The sequence below is a fragment of the Typopeltis vanoorti genome, chromosome 15 (genome assembly GCF_054136105.1).
Source record: "Typopeltis vanoorti isolate ZY-2024b chromosome 15, IOZ_Tvanoo_1.0, whole genome shotgun sequence".
In the NCBI taxonomy this organism is placed as follows: domain Eukaryota; kingdom Metazoa; phylum Arthropoda; class Arachnida; order Uropygi; family Thelyphonidae; genus Typopeltis; species Typopeltis vanoorti.
The window spans coordinates 30,188,570-30,203,260 of NC_143563.1; the positions used below are offsets into that span (position 1 = coordinate 30,188,570).

At 36.0% G+C, this 14,691-nt stretch overlaps 1 protein-coding gene across 1 annotated transcript in view; it reads left to right on the top strand.

The window, feature by feature from the left end:
- The window catches only part of LOC150098558 (E3 ubiquitin-protein ligase UBR4-like), a 73,418-nt gene that overhangs the window by 24,439 nt on the left and 34,288 nt on the right, over positions 1–14,691 (top strand). Inside the window, exon 3 of the mRNA XM_090405265.1 lies at positions 7,171–7,274. Within this exon, the coding sequence (XP_090261391.1) occupies positions 7,171–7,274 (104 nt within the window). The remainder of the gene's footprint in view (positions 1–7,170; positions 7,275–14,691) is intronic.

The window sequence follows — 14,691 nt, forward strand, 5'->3', positions numbered from 1 at the left end:
TGTGTCCCCTAAACTTCATCTCCCTATCCACCAACACTCCCAAATCCCTGGCCTCATTAATCTCTTGGAGTACAGTTCCACCAATGTGGTATACTGCTGCTAATCTTTTCACCCCAAAATGCATAACCTTACATTTTGTCACATTAAATTGACATCCATTCTCCTTAGCCCAGAACTCCAATCTATCTAAGTCATCCTGCAAGACTTTGACATCTTCTGCATTCACTATTGCCCTACCCAACTTTGCATCATCAGCGAACAAATGAATTGTTCCACTTAGATCCTTCCCTATATCGTTAATGAACAGATTGAACAGCAGTGGTCCAAGAACAGAACCCTGCAGCACACCACTAGTCACAGGCCGTCTTTTGGACTCTACTCCTGAATAAACTACTCTTTGATATCTCTCCATCAACCAACCACCTATCCATCTCACCAACCCTATATCCATTCCCATATGTTGTAGTTTACGGATTAGTATTCCATGTGGTATCCTGTCAAACGCCCTTGCCAGGTCTGGCAGTATCACAGTAAACCCATTTCCCTTATCCAGTTCAGCCGTCACCTTGTTATAAAACTTGAGCAAGTTACTGAAGCATGATCTACCCTTCACAAAGCTATGCTGTCCCCTGTACAGTATCTCGTTTTCATCAATCCATTCCTGTATTTTTCTCTTGACTACTTTTTCTAAGACCTTGACAACGACTCCTGATATGCTGATCGGTCGGTAATTTGCAACCGTAGTCTTGGATCCTCCTTTATGCAGTGAAACTATTTTCCCCTCTTTCCACACCTTCGGGACTAAGCCAGACCTGAGACTCAGATTAAACAACATAGTCAAGGGCACTGATAATTCTTTAGCTGCTTCACACAAGACCCTTGCCGGTATACCATCCAATCCCACAGATGTGTTCACATTAAGGTTCTGTAATAGACTAGTCACCTCCACTTCATTCATCACTATTCCCGTATAAACTAATGGTTCCTTCATTTTTTCAATGTCACCACCTGGATGATATGCTTTTGCAAAGTGCACGCTCAGTGACCTCCTTACCATCGTCATTCCTTAAAATCATTTTGCCGTGTACAGTTTTTTCTTGCTTGCAGCATATTGAAAGAACTGTTTTGGATTCTCTTTTGCTTGCAAAGCTAGTTTCCTTTCATAATCCGCTTTTGCTTTTTTTACCACACTCGTTACCTTTCTGGCCTGCACTTTATACCGTTCGTGTGCCTGCAGGTCACCCCTTTCTTTAAATTCCCTCCACAGTTGTTTCTTTTTTTGCAGCTCAAGCTTAATGGTGTTATTCATCCATTTAACCCCTACTTGTTTTACTATTCGGACCCTAGGTATACAATCAGCCATTACCTCCTGTAAATGCTCCTTGACCACTTCCCATGCTCTATCAACGTCCAGCCCTTGCAGTTGTACATGCCATGGCACTGATCCAAGCAATCTTCTAAGCTTGTCATACTTGCCAGCACAGTAATTCCACATATACCCTGTCTTAATCGAAAATTCCACACCTTTAGCCACCTCTCAGGTCAAGACCTTATGATCACTCTTACCAATTGGTGGCAACGTGGTCATATTCATTACAGTCAAATTCTCAGATGCTATTACCAGGTCAAGCACTCTCACACCCCTAGTATTTTCAATTACATGCTGTCTCAGATAGTTATCCCTTAATAATTGAATAAAATTCTTTTCCTTCCTCACATGTGTCCACTCCTCCTTCCAATCAATGTTACCATAGTTGAAAAACCCCCATAATAATTACCCTCCTTCCACTCATTTCATCAATTTCCCTATGCATACTATCTCCACCATCTAGTCCATCGCCTGGTCTATAGCAGCACCCAACTGTATATTTTATTCTGCCAGTCTCAATCTCACACCAAATCGCCTCAAATGAGCTCCTTTCACTATCCTGCGATACAACTTCAATTCTCCTTGGCTGCAGTTCATCAGCTATCATCAATAATACCCCTCCCCCCATTTTATTCTCTCTGTCCCTCCTAAACACACTATAACCTACACATTCTATCCCACTAACTATATCTTCTTCCATCAGCCATGTTTCACTAATGCCAATAACCTGTGGCCAGGAAGAGCCAATCAAGGCCAAAAATTCTTCCTTCTTGTTCCTAATACTCCTGCCATTAGTATACATGAAATGCAGTGATCCCTTAGTCCCACCCCTATATTGATACGTTATTCTAAATGACCCATTCCCATTTTTTGTCCTTAGTGCTGGCTCGGGTACATTATATACATTTTTACACTCATCTGTCTCACTGATGTCTGCATATCCATCCCCCCCCCCTCCTTGGTAGTTCTAGTTTCCCTGGTTTTGCACATCCATTTTCACTTCATTCGGCAACACTCTTTCCAGTCTCTGCACACCAAGTCCATTCAAATGCAGGCCATCCATCTTGTATAAGTCCTTTCGCCCTTCAAACTCATTCCACACGTCCACGAATTCCACACCACACCGCCTGCATAACCTGTGCATAATGTCATTTGCGATTATGGCCCTCCTTCTAAACTCCTCTCTATCATACTGTGGCAACAGACTCACCATTTTAACTCTGTCATGCTTTTCTTTCTCTACCTTTAGCAATACTTTAAAGTCCTCTCTCATAAAAAATTTATCACCTTTCAATTCATTCGTACCGGCCACAATTATTAATTCTTTCACCCTCTGTTTTTGCACTCTAACACCCTCACTTACATCCTTAAATTTCGCACCCAGTAAGTACGATTTAGTTACACTCCCATCTATCACTCCTCTTAATAACGAGTCGCCATACAACACTCTTTCCTTCATTTCAGAAACTCTCCCACTCTTACGCTGTTTATTTACAGCCGAATCACTCTGGAAAGAGTTTTGCAGGTGCTCTAATTGCCGCTGCGCATTTTGTATCACTGCGCACAACTTAGCGATCTCACTTCCTACAAATAATTCCTCATTTTTTTTATCATTCAAACCATTTTCTCTTTGTGTATAGTTGCTCTCACTCTTTCTTAGATCAGCACTCTCACTGCCATCTTGTACATCACAATTCCCTATCAAGCCATTATTTTCACTCTCATTCTGGCTTTCTTCAACCATAACTGTCTCACAACCTGACACATACTTCAACTCCTCACTTTTCTTACACTTTCTGCACATTCTCCCACCACTATCACTTTCAATCCAAATTCCAGCCTCATTCGGGAATGCATACATTCCACACACATCACATTGGACAAACTCTCTCACATTATAGTTTTTGTACAATGGCGTTGTATTTTTGAACGCCATTATCTTACGTCGCATTGGCGCCATATTCAAATCTATGAAAACGTAACGTTATATACTAAATTAAATAACGTAATTCACACCAAAATCCCACAGACACAACAAGCTACCAAAATTAGGCAATATTACGTTATAATTTTAACCTATATTCTAATTTTTACTCAAAATTGTACTTAGCTTTCGGGAGCTCTCTGAAAATACAACCATTCGTCTGGCCCTCTCTACTAAGCTTTTCCCTACTAACCTGGCAGAGAACACTTGTTTTGCCAATCTTTTCTCTCCCATTCTGTTTAAGTGACCATACGACCTGAGATTAGCTCTGCTATGCATTCCTGGATGCTGACAATGTCAAATTCTTTCTAAATATCCTCTTTTTTATTATGATATTGCCATTGACTCCATCTGTTCATGCCCCTAATCTTTCTCGCGACTCATATCTGTGGTCTCTAGTCTTTGGTCAAGTATTTTACTTCTAACCCAACTCTCAGATCCATAAGTTAAAATTGGTTTGAACACTATCTTGTATACAGCTAATTTAGTGTTTTGGTTAATTTCTCTTGATTCCATAAAAATATATTTAGTTGACTTCCTACTATAGCAGCTTTTTTGATTCTGTTGTCTATTTCTATATTTAATTTACCATCTTCACTAAGAATTGTGCCTAAGTAGCTGAAATGTTTTACTTGTTCCACAGGTTCTCCATTCAAAAGGCAGTTGATATTTTCAATGCTTCTGCCTATTTTCATTGTCTTTGTCTTTTTAATGTTGACATTCATACCATATCTATTACAACAGTTATTCCATTTAGTTAGGGAATCTTGCAGACTTGTTGCAGAAGTATAACATCATCCGCATAAAGTAAAGAGCTGAGATTAACATCTCCAATTTTGATATCGGGTTTAATACCACTTTCTTTAATAATGTGATCCATATAGATAATGAATAACAGAAGGGATAATGTAACATCTTTGTCTGACACCAAATTTAACATTAAACCACCTTCCTGTATTTCCTTCAATTCTCATTACTGACTTACAACTCAAATAAAGACTAAGTATTGCTTGATATCCTATTAACACCATATAACTGTAGCGTTTTGAATAGCTTCTCTCTTGGCACCTTGTCATATGTCTTTTTCCAGATCTACAGATCTTTGTTATATTCCCATGATTTCTCAAATATCTGTCATAAAGTGAAAATCTGATCCTGACTGACTCTATTTGGCCTGAATCCAGCTTGTTCTGCACTAAGTTTCTCTTCCACAATCCTTCTCAACAGTTTCTCAAGTATACTTGCATATGTCTTACCAGAAACACTCAGTAATGAAATATCTCTGTAATTCTCCTTTCAGTTTAATTTCCTTTTTTATATATGGGTACTATGAGAGCTCTACTCCAATCATCTGGAATTTGTCCCTCTGCCCAAGCCTTCCGAACTATGCAGTGCAGCCACTGGAAGACTTATATACCTGCTGCTGTCTTTCCACATTTCAAGGCCTTTGATGGCTTTTTCTACTTCAAGTATGGATATGTATTCCTGATTGTATGCCTATTGAGTGCTTTTAGCACAGTGCTATCACTGCTTCTTTCATTTAGTAATTTTTTGAAGTAATTACTCCATACTTCAAGGATATCTTTTTCTCCAGTTTTCATGTCACCTTTATCATCTATTCCTTTTACAGTATTCTTTCCTCCATTTCTGAGCTTCTTCAACAACCTCCAGAATACCTTGTCACTTCTTGATATTTATTTTCTATGTTCTTACCAAAGTCTACCCATGACTTTTGTTTAACCAGTTTTACACAGTATTTAGCTTTCTTACATTTCTCTGTATTCTCTAAGAGCACAAGCTGACTTATTTGTCAAGAACTTTTGATATGCTTTCTTCTTTTCCTTCACTGCCTCTTTAACTTCCTGTGACCACCATGGAATTCTGATTTTTCTATCCTTGCACAACCTCACTGCATGCCTCTCTGGCTGAATCAATCAGTGTTTTCTTCAGGGCTTGCCACCGAATCTCCAAGGTTTGGTTCCTGTTCTCAAACTCTCTTGAATAATCTTTGTGTATTTTAGTCCACAGTTCACATCTGAGAGCTCCTCAACTTTTATTCCCTTTAACACTTTCTTACATGTTCTTCTTTTGAATTTTATCCTGCTCAAGACTAAATGGTGATCACTTCCAATTTCAAATCCCCTGTACACTCTGGTGTCCTGCACCAGGCAGAAAACATCACTATCAACATTAACATAGTCAATGAGACTTTTCTTATTCCTTGCCTCTTCTCTCCATATGAATTTGTGCACATTTTTATGTTGGAACATTGTGTTAGTAATAACAGTCCATGTCCTGAGCAGAAATTCAACAGGTATTTGCCATTATTATTAGCTTTACTCTTTTCTCCAAATTTTCCCAAAATATTTTTATGTCTGACAATCATTTCCTACTCTGCCATTTTGATCTCCAACAAGGATCAACTTTCCCTTTTTCATTGTGACAGTTACACTCTCTAAAGCCCCAAAACATTCCTCCACTTCTACCTTAGTAGAACCTTCTGTGGGACCCTAGGCACAAATAAGTCTCACTGTCCAGTTCCCCATTCTGATATTTGCCTACATCACACTATTTGAGACTGCCTGCCATTCAAGAAGATTAGCCTTGTATTTAGTATTGAATACTATGGCTACTCCTTCTTTTTGTTAATTGTCATTGCCTGAATATAACATTTTATATTTATTGCTCAGATAGATCTCACCAGTTTTTGCCTTTTTTGTTTCAGTCACCCCTATTATGTCGATCTGGTACTTATCCAATTCCTCATCTAGCTCCATTTCTTTGCCATTCACTCTTCTTATGTTGATAGTACTGATCTTGAACTCTGGTGATGTTGAGTTGGGGTGAGTTTTAGGATTTGTTCCAGTAGCTGACTTCACTGTTTGCCCTGGTTCCCTGGTAAAAACAACGGGGTCATTGTTTAACCAGGCGACACCCCAGCTGGCATGAAATTCTGTCATGTTGTACCATCATTTGAAATTTTGGTTTAAGCCAATAAGAATACAATTTGGTTGGCTTCATCCCAAATTGCCCGCCCATTCTCATCTGTTCAGTATCCAGGTAGATAAGTAACAGGGTGCTCCACGAGAAGGTGAGGATTGGACATTAGGTCAGAAGTCCTGGTTGGTTTTCTGCATTCCTTTAAAATCTGTGTGGAGGTTTCCTCTCAGTTATATAGCTGTGACCCGTAAGCACCCCGAGTATATAGTTGTAGCAATTTTCTTTTGCTTTGTTTTGGTGTACTGTGCACGTGCATGTAGTGCTTGGCTCTTAGTCTGTTTTAATGTATCTTCAAATGGAAAAGGTGTAAGATCTTACCAGGAATTTTTTTTTTTAGCACCTTCAAAGTGATATTACTGGTAGATAAAGAGGTATAGGTAGGTTGGAAAAAAAGTACAAAATCAGTCCTATTAATCAAACATAATGTTAGTTATATGAGGCTTTAAATAAGAATGGTGATGTAATTGTGCTCTCTGATGTGATGTAATTGCACTTTATGAGTAATCTATGTGATATAATTGTGCTTATAGCAGTAATATTTAGTTATTGGAGCTCCTCATGGAGAAGATTACTGCAACATAAATTAAGGACAAATAAGCATTTTTCATTTTGATCATTATTTATTTTTCAATTTTTTTTTTTCAATGAAATTTCTAGTTTATAAATTAGTTCACCCTGAATTTTAAACGCTGTTAATTAGCATTTTATAAGTTTTTAAACAAATGCTATAAGAAATCATTTGGAACTGAATTCTGATTTGTATGTTTTGATGGCATTCCTTGTGATCTTACAATTATTAATTCTAAAATATTTTTAGTACCCAAAAGCCAGATTACCAGTGCAGCACAAGCATGCAAAATTCTTCTTCATTATTTCTTACAAAAGCTTCAAAGGTACAGTGCTCAGAGCTGTTTATCTCAGGTGAGTTTGATACCAATGCAATTCTATGTTTTAATTCTAGATTATTACTATCCATTACAATAAACCAGAATGTATTAAACTTTTATGAACAAAAGTTTCATGTTTTTACTTTGCATTTCTAGCTTTTATATACATATATTTGCACCACCCCATCCATCAGAATTTACTAAAAGTTGCAGTTTTAGACCTGTGGTTTGGATGTAGCAATAGTTATTTGTAGAAAGAGCTCTAGATAGATCTCTAAATGTGGAGAAGGCACACTCTCTCTCTCTCTCTCTCTCTCTCTGTGTGTGTGTGTGGGCTATGTTGATATTTTTGTCATTTGGCTCTATACTAAATAAGATTTAGGCAGTTTTATTAAAAAAAATTAACAGTCTTCATCCTCAAATAAAATTTACCATGAAAAAAGAAAAAAGATGGCCTGTTATCCTTCCTGGATGTCCTTTTTAGCTGTATCTCAGACAGAACTCTTGCCTTATTTGTATACTTATCAATGACAGGCATATAATACAGAAGAATGCATTACATCATTCTTTCCCATAAATATGGCAGGATAGAAACATGCTAAATGGTGCCCATGCTATTTATTCATGGAAGCTTTGCAGAAAGAACTCTGGACGCTCATATCTTTGGTTCATCAAAATGGACACAATGTTCTGAAGTTATCCAAAGCAATTACTCATCTCCACCTACCTGCTACAATTTCAGTTCAGTATATGTTAGTTATACTATGTTAGGTACCAAAAAATGTCCAGGATATTGAGAAACTTAATGAGTCCTCCAGATTAATCTCGACATATAATTTGTGAATGGACAAATCAACAGTTTCATATAAGCAGTTTCAGATATGAATGCATTCATAACTAATTGTAATGGTATTACAACACCAAAAAAAAAATCCCCTAATGTCTTTTATTTCCTTATAGGGAGTAGGCAAGGTCATTTAGCCCTATCTAATTTTTAGAGATTGAGAGGCAGTTTAGTCTCCATTAGCCAATAGCCAATCAGAGATAGCTGGCCCAAGACTATCACTAATTTCAAGTGGCATCCAGTGAAGAAATGACAAATAAGTGTTGCCATGGGTTCTATGTCAGTTTTCTTGAGTTTATGGGATGAAAAACCTGCTTGCCTGTGTCAGAAATTGACTATCTGAGGAACTGGTTTGAAGAAAGGCTTGAAAAAAAAAAAATTCCTCTAATTAGTGACTAGAATTGAATTAGGTCTTTATTTGGGTGGCCTAACACCATAGATGCAAATGTCACTTCCACTGAGGTTATACAGGCATTCTATTATGCCATACAAACTAAATTATAAAAAAAATAGATGTATATTAACTGGCTTATATCTCACTGGATTTCAAACGACCATCTTCAGAGCAAATAGTATGATACAGCTTACACTTGATAATGAGTAAGTGAAACAAATTAACAACTTTGATCTACTTTCCTAAGGACACACTTCATCCACTATCCTATCCTGGAGTGTATGAAGTTTGCTCTGACTATGACTTGGCCTGCTATGGACAGACAGAAAGATCTGTTAACATCTGCCTGTTAATTTTAAAATGCTTTTAACCAAGATTTGCTTATAGTTATATTAATAGGTTATTTTTTGTTATTAATCCTGTTATTTTTAACAAATTTTAGCGAATAGGCCATCATATGTTGGAAAAACATGATGGGACATGGAGCATATGATGAAAGCTTAGGAAAGACCAAAAAATTCAATAAAAGGAAAAAACTGAAGATATGGGATGATACAATCAAAGAAATAATCAAAATGAAAAACGAAGCCAATCATAAATAGTTAAGCAGTAAAAGATTAAAAGATGAAATAGAATATAAAAGAATAAGAGCTAAGAGAGAAGTCAGAAAAAGACATAGAGAATCATGGAACTAATTTGTTTCTAATTTAGAACATGATTTATATAAAATAAGACCCAATGTTTATAAGATTTTGAAATGCTTAAATGCAGATAATAAAGAAAACATAAAATTAAACACCGAATTGAAATTAGAAGAATTTCTAAATTTCTACACAGAATTATGGACAGATAAATCTGTATAACTGAGAGGAGACCTCCACATAGCCTTTAAAGGAATACGGAGAACCGACCAGGGCTTCTGACCTAATGTCCAATCCTCACCTTCTCGTGGTGCACCCTGTTGGGTATCTACTTGGATGCTGAACGGACGAGGATGGGCTGGCAATTTGGGATTTAGCCGACCAAATTGTATTCTTATTGGTTAAACCAAAATAAAAAATGATGGTACAACATGACAAAATTTCATGCCGGCTGGGGCGTCGCCCGGTTAAACAAGGCCCCCGTTGTTTTCGCCAGGGAACCAGGGCGAACAGCGAAAAGTCAGCTACTGGAACAAATCTGAAAACAAATCCCAACTCAACATCACCAGAGTTAAAGATCGGTACTATCAACGTAAGAAGCCTGAATGGCAAAGAAATGGAGCTAGCTGAGGAATTAGATAAGTACCAGATCGACATAATAGGGGTGACTGAAACAAAAAAGACCAAAACTGGTGAGATCTTTCTGAGCAATAAATACAAAATGTTATATTCAGGCAATGACAATCAAGGAAAAGAAGGAGTAGCCATAGTATTCAACATAAAATACGAGGCTAATCTTCTTGAATGGCAGTCAGTCTCAAGTAGAGTAATGTTGGCAAATATGAGAATGGGGAACTGGACAATGAGACTTTTTTGTGCCTATGGTCCCACAGAAGGTTCTACTAAGGTAGAAGTGGAGGAATTTTTTGAGGCTTTAGAAAAAGCAACTGACACAATGAAAAATGAAAAGTTGGTCCTTGTTGGGGATCTAAATAGCAGAGTAGGAAATGATTGTGAGACATACAAAAATATTTTGGGAAAATTTGGAGAAAAGAGCAAAGCTAATAATAATGGCAAATATCTGTTGGATTTCTGCTCAGGACATGGACTGGTTATTACTAACACCATGTTCCAACATAAAAATGTGCACAAATTCACATGGAGAGAAGAGGCTAGGAATAAGAAAAGTCTCATGGACTATGTTATTGTTGATAGTGATGTTTTCTCCCTGGTGCAAGACACCAGAGTGTACAGAGGATTTGAAATTGGAAGTGATCATTATTTAGTCTTGAGCAGGATAAAATTGAATTTCATATTGAAAAGAATGACATGTAAGAAAGTTTTAAAGCGAATAAAAGTTGAGCAGCTCTCAGATGTGAGCTGTAGACTAAAATACAGAAATATTATTGAAAAGAAAATGAAAGAGTTTGAGAACAGGAATCAAACCTTGGAGATTCAGTGGCAAACTCTGAAGAAAACATTGATTGATTCTGCCAGAGAGGCATGTGGTGAGGTTGTCTGTAAGGATAAAAAAATCAGAACTCCTGGTGGACACAGGAAGTTAAAGAGGCAGTGAAGGAAAAGAAGAAAGCATACCAAAAGTTCCTGTCAAATAAGTCAGCTTGTGCTCTTAGAGAATATAGAGACAAATGCAAGAATGCTAAACACTGTGTAAAACTAGCTAAACAAAACTCATGGTAGGACCTCGGCAAGAATATAGAAAATAAATATCAAGAAGGTGGCAAAATATTCTGGAGGTTGTTGAAGAAGCTTAAGAATGGAGGAAAGAGTGCTGTAAAAGGAATTAGAGATGATAAAGGTGACATGAAAACGGGAGAAAACGATATCCTTGAAGTATGGAGTAATTACTTTGAAAAACTGCTAAATGAAACAAGCAGTGATGACAGCACAGTGGTAAAAAACACTGACAGGCATGCAGTCAGGAATACATATCCATGCTTTAAGTAGAAAAAGCCATCAAAGGCTTGAAATGTGGAAAGGCAGCAGGAGTAGATGATATTCAACCAGAAATGCTGAAGTATGGTGGTATAAAAGTCTTACAGTGGCTGCACTGCATAGTTCAGAGAGCCTGGACAGAGGGACGAATTCCCGATGATTGGAGTAGAGCTCTCATAGTACCCATATATAAAAAGGGAAATAAAACTGCATGTGAGAATTACAGAGGTATTTCCTTACTGAGTGTTCCTGGCAAGATCTATGCACGTATACTTGAGAAACGGTTGAGAAGAATTGTGGAAGAAAAGCTTGGTGAAGAACAAGCTGGATTCAGGCCAAATAGAGGCTGTCAGGATCAGATCTTCACTTTACGACAAAAAGTCGAGAAAGCATGGGAATATAACAAAGATCTGTATTTAAGTTTTGTCGATCTGGAAAAGGCATATGACAAGGTTTTCAATACGCTGCTGTTATATGGTGTCAATGGAGCATTATATCAAGCAGTACTTAGTCTTTATTTGAGTTGTAAGTCAGCAGTTAGAATTGAAGGAAGTACAGGAAGATGGTTTAATGTTAAATCTGGTGTGAGACAAGAATGTACATTATCCCCTCTGTTATTCATTATCTATATGGATCACATTATGAAGGAAAGTGGTATTAAACATGATATCAAAATTGGAGTTGTTAATGTCAGCTCTTTGCTTTATGTGGATGATGTTATACTTCTAAATAAATCCACTACAAGTCTGCAAGATTCTCTGACTAAATTGAATAGCTGTTGTAATAGATATGGTATGAAGGTCAGCAATAAAAAGACAAAGACAATGAAAATAATCAGAATCATTGAAAATGTCAACTGTGTTGTGAATGGAGAACCTGTGGAACAAGTAAAACATTTCAGCTATTTAGGCACGATTTTTACTGAAGATGGTAAATTAAATATAGAAATAGACAACAGAATCAGCAAAGCTGGTATGGTAGGAAGTCAATTGAATAAATTCATATGGAATAAGAGAGAAATTAGTAGGAACACTAAATTAGTTGTATACAAAACAGTGTTCAAACCAGTTTTAACTTATGGATCTGAGAGCTGGGTCAGAAGTAAAACACTTGACCAAAGACTAGAGACCACAGTTATGAGAGTCCTGAGAAGGATTATAGGCGTGAACAGATGGCATCAATGGCAGTATCATATTAAAAACGAGGATATTAGGAAAGAACTTGACATTGTCAGCATCCAGGAATGCGTTAGCAAAGCTAATCTCAGGTGGTATGGTCACTTAAACAGAATGGGCGAGGAAAGATTAGCAAAACAAGTGTTCTCTGCCAGGTTGGCAGCAAAACGACCCAGAGGAAGACCAAGATATAGGTGGATTGATACGGTACAAATTGCTTTAGATGATAGAAATATAAGATCTGATAATGTTGGAGTCTTGACAAGTAACAGACTGATTTGGAGGAAAATTGTAGATAGGAAATTAATAATGATGTAATTTTTTTCATGTAGTACTATCATATCCCGTACACTCCTTGAGGGTACATGGCAGGAATTTGATGATGATAAATATTTTAAAAAAGACAACTTGCAAACATTTAATGAAAAGGAAATAACTAAAGAAGAATTAGAAATCAGCCTGAAAGAAACAAGAAACGGAAAATCACCTGGAGAAGATAAGCTAGGTTCAGAACTGTATAAATATGCAGGAACAAGATTCAAAGAAAGACTCCTATTATTTTTAAATAAAATTTATTCAACTAGTAACCCTGCCAATAGAATGGAAAAAAGGAATTGTGATTCCTATCTTTAAAAAAGGTAGTAGAGATGACCCTAAAAACTATAGAGGATAAGCATATTAATTCCTTACGAAATATATAGCAGAATTTTAAATAGAAAACTAATGAAATATTCTGAAAACTTTTAGAAGTACAGAATGAATTTAGAAAAGGATGATCATGTATTGACCCAGCCTTTTGCCTAAAATTAATAATAGAGAAAAGAAGACAATACAGTTTAGAAACACATATTGCATTTATTGACTTTGAAAAAGCATTTGACAAAGTTAAAAGAAGCATTTTATTTAACATATTAAAAGAAAGACAAATACCAAATAATATCCTAAAAGCTATCATAAGTATATATGAAAATAATCAAATACAAATAAGATTAAATCATGAGCTATCATATATGAGAGAGATAAACCAAGGGTCCAACAGGGATGTCTCCTCTCAGCAACTCTCTTTAATATTTACTTAAATGAAATAATAATAAAATGGAATAAAAATTTCCATCAAGGTATTAAACTTTCTCCTACTGTGAACTTAAACACCCTCCTTTTTGCTGACAACCAAATAATAATTACAAATTCTGAAGACAACTTACAGAAAGCTATTTTAGATCTAAATGAAATAGCCAAAGATTATGGTATGATGATATCAACAGAAAAATCAAAAACTATGGAATTTAAAGGAAACGATCCAGCAAGAACTAAGATAGTAATAGATAACAAGATCTTAGAATAGGTGAATTCATTTAACTACTTAGGATGTATGATCACATATGAAAAAGATATAAACCTAAAAAGTGCAAAATATTTAAAAATAACAGGTGTAATTAACTCTATATTTAAACCAAACCTAGTTCAAAAACAAACCAGACTAAAAGTATTCAATACGTTAGCCCTACCAGTCTTATTGTTTGGAAGTGAAATCTGGACAATAAAACAAAAAGACAAACAAAGATTAATAACAGCAGAAATGAAGTTAATGAGAAAAACTGCAAAGTATACTCTATTTGATCACAAAACAAATGAAGAAATTATGAAAGAATTAAACCAAGAATCTGTAATAGAAAAAATTAAAAAATATAAACATAAATGGATGGAATACGTTTAAAGAATGAAAATAAAAAAATTACCAGTACAAGCCATTAGGAAAAGAAAACCAGGACGTCCTCTTAAACGATTCAACGATGACTTCTAAGGCCGGAACAGGCCACGCTAGGCCTAAATCCCTGATATGCATGATGATGATGATGATATTTTCTTTTCAGTCTCTGTTCTCATCGATACTGTTAAAAATAAATTAACCTAACTCTTGGTTCTGTTATGCATTTCAGAGGTAGAATTAATTGTTTACCTTGACAGAAACAGTAGAGATTGTGTTTAGTTGAGTAACATCTTAGCATAACTGTTTCAACATCAGTATGGAATACAATTTGGCTGTGTAAATCTCAAATTGCCAGAATATCTTTGAGTATTTGTCTGCTTACTTACTAATGGGTTTTGCATGGGTTGAGGACTGGACATTTTCTCAATAACTTAGTCTATTTTTCCACATTCATATGGGATTATGTATGTGTGAAAACCTTTTGTTTATCTAGTTCTTATATTTTAGTAAACCTTCAAAATGAAAATATGAAATACATGGATTAACCATGAGTGTAGTGAGAACATTTTGACTTATTTGATAGTTACTTTATGGCCGGTTTGTACATATTAATTATCATACTGATTTCCCTTCATAAACCTGACTACATTTTAATTTGAATGTTTCTATCAGTCTACTATATTTTACTTTGGAAAATAAACTTTGGAAATATAAAAATATTTTACGGCCC